Genomic DNA, 13,871 nt, shown 5'->3' with positions numbered 1-13,871 from the left:
ATGCGAGCCTTCTTTTCTTGCTTTTCGAAAACGGATGAGAGAGGAGTCTTCGAGAACAATGGGACCCGTTCGCCATGTTGGACGAGTCTTTTCAGAGCCACTTTCGCCTTTTTGAAAGCAACGGCAATGTGGCTGTGCGAGCAGTTATCCGACGACCTGGCGCGCAAGAGAGAAGGGCCCCATCGTTCAAGATCACGTGATTTGCACCCTTGAGTTTTATGCTACTGGTGGCTTCCAAACGGCTGTCGATAGCGAAGCCACCATATCGCTTTCCCAGCTGTCTGTCAGCCGCTGCGTTTGCGCCATATCGGAAGCAATCACCCGTGTCAGTACCAAACAGCGCTGGGTGTCGTTTCCGCGTACGAGATCGGAGATAGCACTAGTCAAGCAAGGTTTCTTGTGGAGCAGCATCATCTCCGACTTCGTCGCATGCGTGGGCGGCACTTACATCGCGATAACCGGCCCAGACCTGGCCCCAGCCGAGAAGCAGACCTACTGGTGCCGGAAGGCATATTACGCGCTGAACACCATGGTGGTAAGCACGCTATACCTATTATACTCATGATATATATACATATAAAATTCCAAGTCGCTATCGCGATTTACTGATGCACTACAATTGACAGGTGTGCGACTCTAACATGAGAGTGCTGGCCATCGACCCACGCTTCGGATGCTCGCGTCACGATGCATACGTGTGGCGTGGCTCAGCCCTGCAGAGCAGTTTCACCAACAACATCGTCCACGGAGGAGTTTTTCCTTGGCGAGTACAGAAATGCATATAAATGCACTTATGACCCACAGCCTATGTCTGTAATGAATTTGGCACAATTTCTGCGCTGCATTTATTCTACAGGCGACAGTGCATACCCACTGGAGCCTTGGCTCATCACGCCGGCTCCGGGGCATCTGGCGCTGTCGTCTCCGGAGGGCCGTTTCAACCAGGCTCACGCGTCGATGAGGTCTGTGGTGGAGCGCTGCATCGGCCTTATAAAGAGCCGGTTCCACTGCTTGCAGCATTATCATGCGCTGCAGTATTGCCCCGCTGTAGCCGAAAGGATTGCCGCAGCTTGTGCAGTGCTGCATAACGTATGTCTCGACGCCAGCGAGCCGCTTCTTGACGCCGACGCCCAAGAAGACGTCTTGCCAAGTGATGACAGCAGAACGTTGTACACAAAGGGAAAGGCTACACGGGACAGGCGAATTGCACTTTATGGCATCAATCGCAATGCACATTTGCTACACATTCAGCGAGCTTGCCGTCGCGCGCAACGTCACGCACTGGACAACTAAAAAGCTCTGCACAAGGAGCGTACTTCCTGCATGGTGTGGCATCTGCGTCAGTGTGCTCCATGTGGTGGGACTACAGTTACTCCCAGTTTTGCTCATTTGCTATGCTTCGGCTGCAGCTAGCAGATTACTGCCTCTGGGACTCAACACCTGTGTGGCTGTGTGTACTCCCAGTTTTGCTTGTTTGCTGTGTTTGAGCTGCAGCTAGCAGTTTACTGCCTCTGAGACGCAACACTTGTGTGGCTGTGTCGTGCAGTGCGACGGAACTGATGAAGTGCAGTTCCGTCGTGCAGTGCGACAGAACTGATGGAGCCGACCAAGTGCTAGGCCTAGGTGATGCGACGAAAACGCCAGCCGCGTCCATCGTGACACCGTTATGCTGACGCCTTCAGATTTGGAGCTAATCGACAGGAGATCCGACGAGAAACTTCAAGAGCTCGCATCAACCGCAGCAGTGAGCCGTAAGTCGGAGATCTTGTCCGCTGGCGATGTCGCGGTCAGCCCACTTGACGATACTGTTTTCCCCGTGGTGTGCCTGGAATCGTTGAATGCACTGCTGGAGCATATGAATTGTAATATATGCGGCGGTAGCGCGAAAATCAGCCGGAAGGAGCACAAATATGGCCTTGCAGTAAGTCTGGTGCTCATATGCTCGAGATGCGGCGACAAAGCGTCAGCGTGGAACTCACCGCGTGTGAATGGGACTCGGAAAATGAATCCGTTTACCGTTAACATTCTGGCTGCACGCGCGATGCAAAGCACCGGCAATCAGCAAACTGCATTCAATGATATTTTCGCAACAATGAATATATCGCACCACGGACTGCATACGAAAACGTGGCCGGGGTACGTCAAAACGAAGTTGACGCCTGCCACGACACGGGCAGCTGAGACACTTACAACAGAATGCGCGAAGACGGTCCAGCAGCTTTAAACTTCGGCAACCCGGGCAACGTTGCTGTATCATACGACGGGTCTTGGATGACTCGCGGGCACAGTTCGCTCATTGGCGACTGCACTTTTTACGGGACTTGTCCTGGAGTATGTTGTGCTGAGCAGCTTTTATGCCGGTTGTCAGCATGGACCAAAAGTTGGTGACCCTTCATACGAAGAATGGAAAGCCAGTCATGAATGTCAGAAAAATACGGATAAGAAGGCTGGTGAAATGGGGGTGGAGGCTGGCATCATTTTATTCAAAAAATCGCTGGAAAAGTACAGCCTAAGATACACAACTGTGCTGTCAGACGGTGACAGCCATACTTTCTTGGCCCTAAAGGAGGCCAAACTATATGGCTTTATAGAAGTTGACAAAGAGGACTTTGTCAACCATGTCCATAAGAGGATGCGGACAGCACTAGGTAATGCCCTGTGAAAGCATAAGGGGCCTGGCTCAGAACCACTTGGTGGAAGAGGAAGGTTGTCTGGAGATTTGGTCAACAAATTGAGCTCTTATTATGAATGGGCTCTGAAGTCCCGCACTGGCGACATTGAAGCCATGGAGAAGGTCGTGATGGCAAGCTACTACCACGTAACATCAAATGATGTCATCTCAAATCATAGCCTTTGTCCAGAAGGTCCCGATTCCTGGTGCCGGCAAAATGCTGCAAAGGCCAAAGGCCAACCTGTGCCGAAGCACCGCTATAATTTACCTACTCATGTAAGCAAGGCGTTACTGCCAATCTACCAACGGCTCTCTGACAAGATGTTGCTTTAACGTTGCCAGAAACACAGAACAACAACAAAAGCCTGCACTCGCTAATATGGGCGCTCGCACTGAAGGAGCGGCACGCATCACTCTTCAGCGTTGAGGCTGCATAGGCGGAAGCAGTGATCAAATTCAATGCTGGCAGCAGGAGAACCTCGGCAAGCATTTTGCAAGAAACTCTGGCCAAAAGTGTATGAAGCGCATGGAGGAAAAAGACCGGCGCCGATCAGCTGCATCCGAAAACAAGCGTGTCTCAGCAGAAAATGTGTAGTGCTCATTCAAAAACAGCAACAGAGGTACTAATGCCCAAAGTGACTATGCCCCAGGAGCCTAATAATGTTTTGGGAATGTGTATGGGCACACATTTGTGACTCTTCACAATTACGTGACATTTATTTGTTTTCTTGATTTTCTCGAAATACTAATTTTGCACACCCAGCAAGACATTTACTTTGATATATCAATAGCTATCATATATATACTATCAATATTTTTGCAGCATGAAGCTAGATGTTTGGAGCACCAAACATCCCTATTGAAAAAATTGTATGAGAAATTGAACGAGATGTATGCATGTCGCACAGATTTGACGAGAAATGAACGATATGCTATGCATATTGAACGACTTCTCGTAGAAGATGAGCGAGATCTCTACGATGTGCTACGCAGACTTTTACGAAGTGCACGAGATGTATGCGATGTGCGATAAGAATGCGTAGAGAAGTGCACGAGATTTATGCGATGTACGATAAGAATGCGTAGAGCTTGTATGACGTGTGCGATAAGAATGTGTAGAGCTTGTATGACGTGTGCGATGTGCTGCGTAGACCTGACGAGATTATGTATGAGGTGTGCGAGGTGGCATGCGATGTGTACGCACTGTAGTCGTATGAGCAACATGATCTTTGAGGATGACTACGAATTGCATACAAAGTATGTGCACTTAAGTCGTAGTGCATACAAAAGCTCATCAATGACAGCGAGATTTATGATGAGTTGTTTGTAGTACATGCAAGAGCATGATCAATGTGCTGTATGACACTGAACCATTGTGACACATATTTACCAGAGCAAACGAGATGTTCAGAGTTAACTTCTGGAATTTCATGCAATGAACACATACAGCCCCATCAAAGCAGGTGTCTGTACTTTTGATGCAATGATTTTCACTTGGGGACATAGTCTCGGATGAACGCTTATGGCAATACATGCGTTATGCCTTATGAATGCGTTATGCCTTTGCATAACGCATTCCTCAACCAACCAATAAGCACTGCATATAGCACAATGATATTGTCAAAAGCTATCAAGAGAATGAATCCCTTGTTCAGAGTAGATCTGCCTAAGATTTTAATGCAATATAAGAGTCGGGTACCATCAAAGTTTTATAATAAAATGCTACATGTTTGTGCACACAATAAAAGAATCTGGCAATGTGATTATAGCGCATTGGAAACACTTCAAACAAGGACGAGTTGGCAAAGGAGTTTATTGCAGGCAGTTTGATCAGTGAGAGAAGACGCATGCACTTTGTCACATCCTAATAATATTGCTTGCATCAGAGATGTAAGTCAGGGATATTCATGGACTTAATGCGTTGTACAATATCACCGTAGTGTTTCACGATGGAAGTGCACATGCCCAGTGTACAGCAATTATAAACAGTGTGAAAAATGACTTTGGCAGTCATTCCTTGCATCAATGCCTCCAGATAGAATGGACAGAATTGGTTGTGAGTGAGAACACATATTGTACCTTGGGATTAGCGAAATAGTTCTGAAAAAGCTTGACACAACAAAGAAGTTTCATAATCCTTATGGTGATAAAAAATCAGTACAGTGCAAGTTCACGAGAATGAGTATTGGTGCATGTGAGCCAGTTTGTAAGAGCTCGCCTAATAAACACACAATAAGCATAAGAAATTGTGCTTTTCAGTGAAAAGGTCACTGTTTCACATTCCTTCAACTTTGTATCTGTCCCGCTTCAGACAGCACATGCACTGTGTCAGGTTCTCTGTAGATGACACTTGCTTTGAAGCAACATGAAGTACCTCATAGACAAAAGGTTAACAAAAGGTGCTGTCCTGCAGCATTGCACCTTTTGTTAACCTTTTGTCCATGAGGTGCCAGGAAAAATAAGTGGGCAGCTGGAGTACACACTACTTCTTTTACAACAAGGCATTTGCATTACATATATGTCATTTAACAAGCTGCATTATACAATGCATTTATTTGTAAAAACAGAATGGTTACATTCAATCACTTCATTGAGAACAATTAAGGTTTGTGCTGGATATAAAAACTGTTCATAGCAATCTGCGACCCAAGCAAGTGGCGTTAAAGAGACTAGTGAAGACCACAGATTATTCCGCATTAATACTTGAGCACAAATAAGCAGTTGTGTGCATGGATTGAGAGCAAAATTGTATGAACCATTGAACTGGTGGTCAAACAGCACCGCTGCGCTCTATGTACACTCATTGATATTGAAGAACGGCAATTCCTGTATCCCCATCATGGGTTTTACCTTTTTCTTTTTCATATAATCGTATGTGGTTTTCATTATTTCTTTTCTGTATCATGTCCCCAGCGGCTTTGCGTTCTCTTTAGTGCATGTTCCAGGACGTATGGTATTTTACACAAATTGCAAATACGCACACATGTGAACTGGGGAAAGCTGGACAGGTCGATACATTGTCTACTCTTTGGCTGTGCTCTTCAACCAAAGTTCTCAAACATTGTTTGGCATTGCCTATGTTTCCCAAGAAAGAAAGCTAAGTGCATATTCCACCCAACCTTTACTGTGGGGTCGCATTTCTTTGTTGGTGGCAGCCAACGTGTAACATGCAAATTTGTAGTTGCAAGTTAACACTTTTACCATTTAGTATGTAGTTATGTATTACCACCAGGTATGACACTGTACATACAAGGAACTGTTCGCATTCTCTCATCACAGAAAACTTGAGCCAATTGACTTAGTGTTAATGCGCGGGTAACTGCGTTATGTACTATGTCTTCAGCATAGCACAAGTTTTAAAAATGTGCTTCAGTCCCATGACACAGGTGCAAATGCCACAAATTTCCACAATGCAGGTTTTCTTCATATGCTCAACTTTAAAATTGCTCTGCCACCAAAAATGCCCACACAACTGTGGAAACTCTATGCGACTCAAGCAACAACACATTACAGTTTCCAGAATTGGCCTAGTTCAGACCGCATCATCTCCGGGACCAGCCCAGTTTACTAAGAATGCATCAAGCATTGGCTAGTTTACTCAGCAAGAAACTTGCCAAGTATACTCAGAAAAAAACTGACTGAGCAAACATCCCTTGCAAAAGCCAAAGAAAGCTTTGCGTAAAAATGATGCACTTGGACAGTACAGAAGTTTCAGACAAAGGTACGCCACCACTGGAGGGCTCAGCCGTGCAGTTTGGCCACCATTCCCATGGTCCCTAGAATTTTGCTTCAACAGCACATGCTCAATCTTGTTATTGTCGTAATACCTGAAAAATTGTGATTCACTGCCATGATCTGGGTTCCAATATGTAGAATATTAACTACCGATCTGGCCGATATATTCTACAGCAAAAACACCCCTGCACTAGTTCAACTAAGGACATTACATGTCTCCTAATGCATAGCTTACATACATAAGCTCAGTGCAGTGTTATTAAGAATTTACAGTACTACGTGCTTATCAGTGGACAACATGTACCTTATGGTCTGAATTCCTTCAAACTAGTGCAGGCAGTAGCTGTGATTTCAGATTTCCATACGCAACAGAACTATACTGGTGCACCTCTTCCGGAAAGAGGATTTAATTATCGGCCATCAAAGTATTTCTCCAAATATAATGGCTTATAAGTGTGACGGCTCATCGTCAGAAACAGCAATAAGTTTTCCCAATGTGGATTACGAAACAAGATACAAAAAGGCTAACTATTGATGAGTTAATTCATACTACAAACACTATGTTGCAGTGACTTACTGTACAAGAATACAGTAAGACATCGCTAAACTGTACCTGCTTAAACAGCAGTTTCATTTTAAACGTAGTAAAGTGAAGTCCCCAACTCAGCGGCTATTCAATATAATCTGTTTTGTATTCGCATAAACCGTTCCAGTTTATTGCGTACATATTGGTTAACACATAGTGTTTGCACTTTTCCTAGCACAATCACGGCGGTAGGTCAGCCAGGCAGAATGAGCCTGAGATCAGAACGGCCTCAAAGCACGAACGCAGAAGCCGCTTGGAAGGGTGAAGCCACACTAACATCAACATTATTGCGGTGCCGAGCCAGATAGTGTTGTGGCATCGTGCAAGCTAGGACTTGCGTCATGCCAAAGTTTGGACAAAAACCAGGTGCTCAGCACAAATGAAAAATTGGAATTTGTTTATGCTACCGAACGTGGCACAAAGTTGGCGCTGGCACGCGAGAAGGATCTACCGTTCAATATGGTATGTGGCATTTGGAATGCAAAGGAGAAGATGCTCGGCAGTGCTGCTGGGACCGCGAAAAGACGTTGGCTACGAAGTTAAACTTTTTGAGGTTTGTCTTTTCACCATCGTTGCCTCTGTTATTGCTGAAGTGTCCCCTAACGACAGTGATGAGGACGACACAGAAAACGACAGCACGGGCGATTCAGGCCCGACAGTGGCAGAAGATGCGCATTACGTCAGCCTCATGCGAGTGTTTGCCGAGCTTAAAGGAGTTTGATGCTGCTGTCGTCGCTGCTAGGCTGCCGCGGCATCAAACGAATATAACAGACTTTTGTCGTGCAAAATGGATAATACTGCATGTTTTTTGCCCTTTTATTGCACTCTCTCTGACTTCCGTTTTTGACAGGTAAGTGAGCAACCTAACACTATTTCAGTTTAGCAGTACTACCGTTTAATACATACTTTTTCCAGGCTCCGGCCAAATACGGTTTAACAAGGTTTCACTATACATGTAAATTTAACATTCTCATGTACAGATACTGAGACCTACAAATGCAGGTAGCATAAAAGTTAAATATTTAAATTGGCTAGTTGGTTCATGTTTCCAACACAATGTGCTACAAATATGGGACAGGAAAAACAAGTGTACTAACTTATGTGCAGTGTAATTGTAATACCGTAATTACTGGTCGATACTTCTAAAAAGAAAATGAAGTACGGAAGCAAGGGGTCGGCTTAGATTTGAGTCTGTGGTTTAGCTGCAACTGCCACATACCTATCGCCACCTCACAGTCACAGACTTGTAGCAGCATATGCGTGCGCCATTGTGTTTTCTGGAAGCGATTGTTCAGAGCAGGTTGTCCAAATTTTTTTCAAGTGTTGCGCTGTAGCCTCGTGCCAGCCACTGTGGTGGCACTGACCAAGTGGTGCCACTACACTACAGGCTAATGGCAAAAGGTCGTTTTACACATGGAGAAAACCTCCAACCTCCAAGTACAGCACGAGTTCGGCATGGACGAAAAGAACATGCTACGGTGGCGGAAATGGAACAAGCTTTCAAACTGCAGTGCAGCCCGCATGGGTTTCACCGGACCACAGAGGAGTCAACACCATGAGGTGGAAGATACGGCGTATTCATTAGGGAACAGAGAGAAGCAGGAATGCACATAATGATGGGGATTATACAGGCAAAGGCAAGGGAGGTCACCAATGCTAGGGGTATCACACAAACCAATTTCAAGCGCAGCAAAGGCTGGGTAACGCGTTTCATGAAATGTTTCGGCTTCAGCCTCAGACGACTGGCTTTCGTGTGCCAGAAACTAGCCAGCGAATTCTGAGGAAAAGCTCATGGCATTCCAGTACTACGCCATCGAAAAATGGCGGCAAAAGAGCTATCAACTGGAGCAGATTGCAAACACTGACCAGACACCTGTGTTCTTCGACATGCCCATGGCATATATACACAGTAAACGAAGAGTGAAAGAGATCAAGCTTAGGACAGCAGGTTATGGGAAGAAGTGAAAAAGAGCAATGCTGTGCTGTTTTGTTGATGGACGGACACAACACACTACTGGCCAAATAAAAGTTCCCCAGGAATGTTGTTGCGCACGTTCACGAGAAAAGTTCGATGAACAGCGCCACGATAGACTGGGTGAAGACGATTTGAAGCAGCCTGCCCTACAGTGTCAGCGCTGCTGTCGTGGCCGTCACTGTCACTATCCGATGCACGTTCGTGACGATCGCCTCAACAGTTAGAAGCATTTGGTTTCCAAATCTATAGCAGTGTGCCTTCTTTTCGCCAGCAACATAGTGCATTGCTGATGATCAGCGGGCAGATCAGCCATCTTCCATTTCGGCAGCAACTCATACAAGGCTGAGAAACAACATGGCCAGGAATGGCTTCGATGAAACAAACAGACAAGCACGAGTGACTTAATCCATTAGCAGAACTGGGCAGAATGAGGAACATAGAATAAAGAACCAACAGTGAGGACCGAGCCATAGAGATGGCCCAGCGAGCAATCTGGGAGCAGTGCTGGCAGTGTAGTTGGCGTGGTCCATTTGCGTTTTGGAGAGTGGCGAGGCACAGAGCTATGGCCGCAGCCCATTCTTGTTCGGAGGGGTGGAAGGGCGACGGGAGAGATGCGCGAGGCTGGTGTGAATCTCTCATGGAGAGAAGCGCGCGGCGGCAGTTGCAGTGGCGGGCAAGCATGCAGCGGCTAGCATTTCACTTTTTTTCTTTTCAAGGATTTCAGATTCCATTACCTTTCAGCACGGACATTCAGCAGCCAGAATTCATCGTTATAACTGATAATGCGGCATGGGGCCACTGTAGAAAGCAGGTTATTTCCCCATACAAAACATACAAAAGTTGACAGTGTAGCAGCTTTTTGTTGTCCTAACCGATATCTTTATAAGTGGGTTCAACTGTAGTATCACCCTCAATTGCACACTGATTGGCTGGTTGAGAAAAATCGGATGAGCTGATTGGCTGTTTGAGCATTACGTCACATGAAGACAATGGTATCACCAAAGTGATCATTGCAGAATAGATGCCCTGGTTTGCAGTGGCATGGGATGAAATTCCAGCTGAAATGATCACCAGAGCATTCCGAAAATGCTGCATTTCTAACACGCTGGACTGAAGTGAGGACGATGCCCTTTGGGAAGAAGTGAGCAAAGAAGAGGACAGCGATGTTGTGGATGACAAGTGAACTTAGGACGTGCCTATGGTACGCACACTTATATAATAAAAATCATGCTTTTCTGTCAATTAAAAGGGCCTTTTCTTTAATTCTGCTTGCATTTGAGGTAAGTTTTCTTTCTGTTTTTTTTACAATAAAGGGCCGTTTAGATTTGAGTAAATACGGTAAGCTTAGACTGCCACAGTCTATTCTTCAATTTCTGCAAGGTTACAACTCTACTCTGGCAATGAGGAATGAAATGATCATGGATGTGAAGATCAGCACAGGTGCAAGGACATCAGCTAGCTTCGACACTATCCAGATTGATTGATTTAAGGGCAAGCAATCTGCATGATGAGCGCAGACTAATAGGATCATTCAGGAAGCCCAATCCTACTTCATTCTCCTAACATCGACATTGCCAAACATTCAGCAATGCAAGCTCGTCTCTGCTTTCGCAGAGTAAAGCCCAGTTTGAGGAATTTACTCCGACCAAACAGCTCAAAGAGCAGTATACAGCCACAGTAGAACACAGCAATGAAGGAACCAGCGTGCTTGCCAAGCTTCATTGCCAAATCATCTATATAAAATGAGCACAAAGCATACAATCACAAACTTCAAGCGCACAAGGCAGTCATATTGCCTAGAAACGAGACAACAGCCAGATTCGTAGGACCTCGATTGCTACCTCTACATATGTCCACATTCAAGGGGACATCAATGAGTGGACAGGCTTCTGAGAACAATTTGACCCAACTATTCACCTCAACTGATTTGACATATGTTCCGCCAAATTTGACTACCTAAAGTGTTTTCTGGCTGGTGATGTCGCAGCAGCAGTCTCTTGTTTGCACGCACTTGAAACATGCTGTGTGCATGCCACCTCACTGTTGAAGGAAAGATTTGGAGATTGAGCAAAGATTATTCAGGACCACTGACGGCACTTTGACATCGTTAGAATGAGAAGTCATACAATGACACACGTGGTCTGCAACGATTGTATGACGCCGCGTAGCTACACATCCATTGCCTTGGCACTCTATGTGTACCAACTCTAATGCTCACTGATATCGTCCGGCAGGCTCTACTTACGACAATATTCTCAGCTTCACACGAGGGAAGACTAGTCACACTATGAGGGTACACTTGTGTAATAGTCTTTCTGCAAAAGCCTGCGAGTCTCTTTCACCAGCACCTTCGTCACACACCGAACTAAAGAATGTCCTACTGTTTATGCAAGTGGACCTGGAAAGCAGTGAGTAATGCGTGTCACCATCTCAACTACTACAGTAGATCACCATATTGAAAGGCAACTTAGTGGTACACCCATGGAATGTAGAAAAAAGATTAAATTAAACAAACAAGGCCAGCCAGTGTAGGCAGAGAAAAAAGTGAGTGGAAGACATCGGTGCTATGTACGCCATGGCTCCCATCAGAGTATGTTCATTCAGTCAAATAAATAGTGCATGCCAGAATGAGCAACTATAACTTCATTGTGGAATAAACAAAAGATGTGAATTTGTTCCAAGATAAACTTCGAAAACGCAGACCCATACTGACACTGTACTTATGGGATTCTAACCCACTCAATTTTCACGAGATTAAAGTAACAAAATAAAATTATGTATGAATGCAACTCGCCAGATTTATAATAGAAAAATATAGCATGCCCTAAACGTTCAGGATCAGAATACGAGACATGTAGAAGTTACCTTCACCAAAGGGAATTTTTTTTTATATATGAGCTTTCGTAATGAAAGTGATGCATTATCATTGAAGTTTGGCCTTTATTGGCCACAGATACCAAGCACACAGGGGTGGTAATCTCAAGCAATCACTTCTAGAGAGAATACTGACTTTCAAGGGCTGTGGTGCTGTGCTGCTAAGCACGAGGTCGCAGCAGCCACATTTTGATAGGGTGGATTGCAAACACGCCCATGTGCTGCATATTCGGGGCACGTTGAATATACCCGAGTGGTAAAAATTAATTCAGAGTCCCTCACTACAGCGCACCTCATAATGAGATCATAGTTTTGGCACGTAACACCCCAGAAGTTAATTCAGATTATATGCAACTCTGCATCTGACTTGTCAAAGTATGCGGCAGCGAGCGTTCTTGCAGATACCGAGCTTTCCACAATGCCACAAACGCTGGTAGCCATATACGCAGCTTTTGTTTTATATAAGTTCAGGTTATTTTTGAACGCAGTTTCTCAGAAAAAACGTGCTAGTTAGATTTCCATAAATACAGTGACGCAGAGACTTTTGTTTTCGTACTTCAGTTCAATCCCGTTCTACAATGTTGGGCAATGCACATACATACTGCTTGCTTTCAGCCTCAAAGTCTATAAACAAAGCCGGCATTGCAACAGAAGCAGGCTTTAAAACAACACAAGTGTCAACAGGTGACAAAAAACACTCTTTGATGTGAGGAGGAAAACCATCAGCATTTTCACCAATTGCCAGTTTCTGACAAAGCAAGAGAACCACGCCAGAAATGCCGTCAATTACATGCAATATATGGGAAACTATAAAAAATTTCCCATCATGGCTTGCAACGACAGAACAGTCACTTTTCTTTGCTTTTCTATACTGCTGGCTGTGTATAATTGTGCCTTCAAAGCTCATTCTTGAATATTCCTCAATTACAGCAGATGTTGTGTCCAAGAAATTTTGCACAGATTGCAGTTCCCGCTCGGACAACATAGCTGTAACTGGTGCTCCAAATAAGCATACATTATCAATTCGAGTCACTTTCTTAACAGGAACATCGCCAAGCAGTCTTTCGCAAAACCTCACCACATCATGCGGAAGAGAAAGCAAATGCAGCGCAAGCTCCAGCTCTCCTTCCAGAGTGACTCTCTCCAGTATTTGTGTCGGAGCTCCTTTTGCTGCCTTTACCATCTTTGTCAGCTTCCCATTCCCTGTTTCGAAGGGAAACGCTGAGTTTGCCCAAAGGGGACCCAGATGCTTCACGCTTGACGTCAGATGGCGAAGCTGGTGGACATTAAAAGTCATGAAGCGAGTCCCATAGAGGTCTGCAGCTCTGCACACAAATGATTCAAGCAGGTGACCTAGAAAAAATAATTGTTTCATGTAAGAGTATTGTTGAAAGAAAGCTTTGAGTAAGCTTGTCAATGCACATGTAAATTATCACATCTCCAATACTTTCATCCGCTTAACGTGTGTCTCTAACAAGGTTTAAATTAGAGCATCCCCATGTATCAAGAGTAAAACTTTACATAATGGGGGACACAGAATAAATACACTCTGACATAGCTTGAGCATCTATTATGGTGTCTGGGGATGTATCTACAATAGTCACATGATAACTGCAGTCCAATACTCAACTTCAGAAAACATCCACCCCTGTTGGCCGCTTCACTATCGTCCTTTCTCTGTCCCTTTTCATGAAATGTATTTCACGCCACAATCAAGCATACCTATGAAATGTGCACAGATTGAGTGTTTTATCTTCCTGCATCGCATTTTGTTTTAGCATTCACAGCAAAAAAAAAAAAAAGAAAATGTTGCCATGGTTGTCAATGAGAGTGAAATTGTAATGACTCAGACAGTCTAATTAAAGGCTTCATAAATTTCAGAAGCTATGGCTACCAGAAGAAACCAGCAGTGCACAAAATTAGGATAGTTGGTGTTGCACAGCTTCAGAAGTGCAGCAGTGGAACAAAACAAATGCAGTTCAGAGCACATAAAATGCAACCTATTGTAGTGCAGGACCAGATATAAGTCT

The 13,871-nt window shown here is 44.7% G+C and overlaps 1 protein-coding gene across 1 annotated transcript in view; it reads right to left on the bottom strand.

The window, feature by feature from the left end:
- Nucleotides 1–4,464: 4,464 nt before the first annotated feature.
- Nucleotides 4,465–13,871, bottom strand: part of LOC142574901 (uncharacterized) — a 66,576-nt gene continuing 57,169 nt past the window's right edge. The window contains exon 6 of the mRNA XM_075683896.1: nucleotides 4,465–13,194. Coding sequence (XP_075540011.1) covers nucleotides 12,404–13,194 — 791 coding nt within the window. The 3' untranslated portion in view covers nucleotides 4,465–12,403. The remainder of the gene's footprint in view (nucleotides 13,195–13,871) is intronic.

This window comes from Dermacentor variabilis, chromosome 3 (genome assembly GCF_050947875.1).
Source record: "Dermacentor variabilis isolate Ectoservices chromosome 3, ASM5094787v1, whole genome shotgun sequence".
Classification (NCBI taxonomy): Eukaryota; Metazoa; Arthropoda; class Arachnida; order Ixodida; family Ixodidae; genus Dermacentor; species Dermacentor variabilis.
Note: the sequence above shows the minus strand (reverse complement) of the source record. Positions and strands in the feature narration are given on the sequence as shown.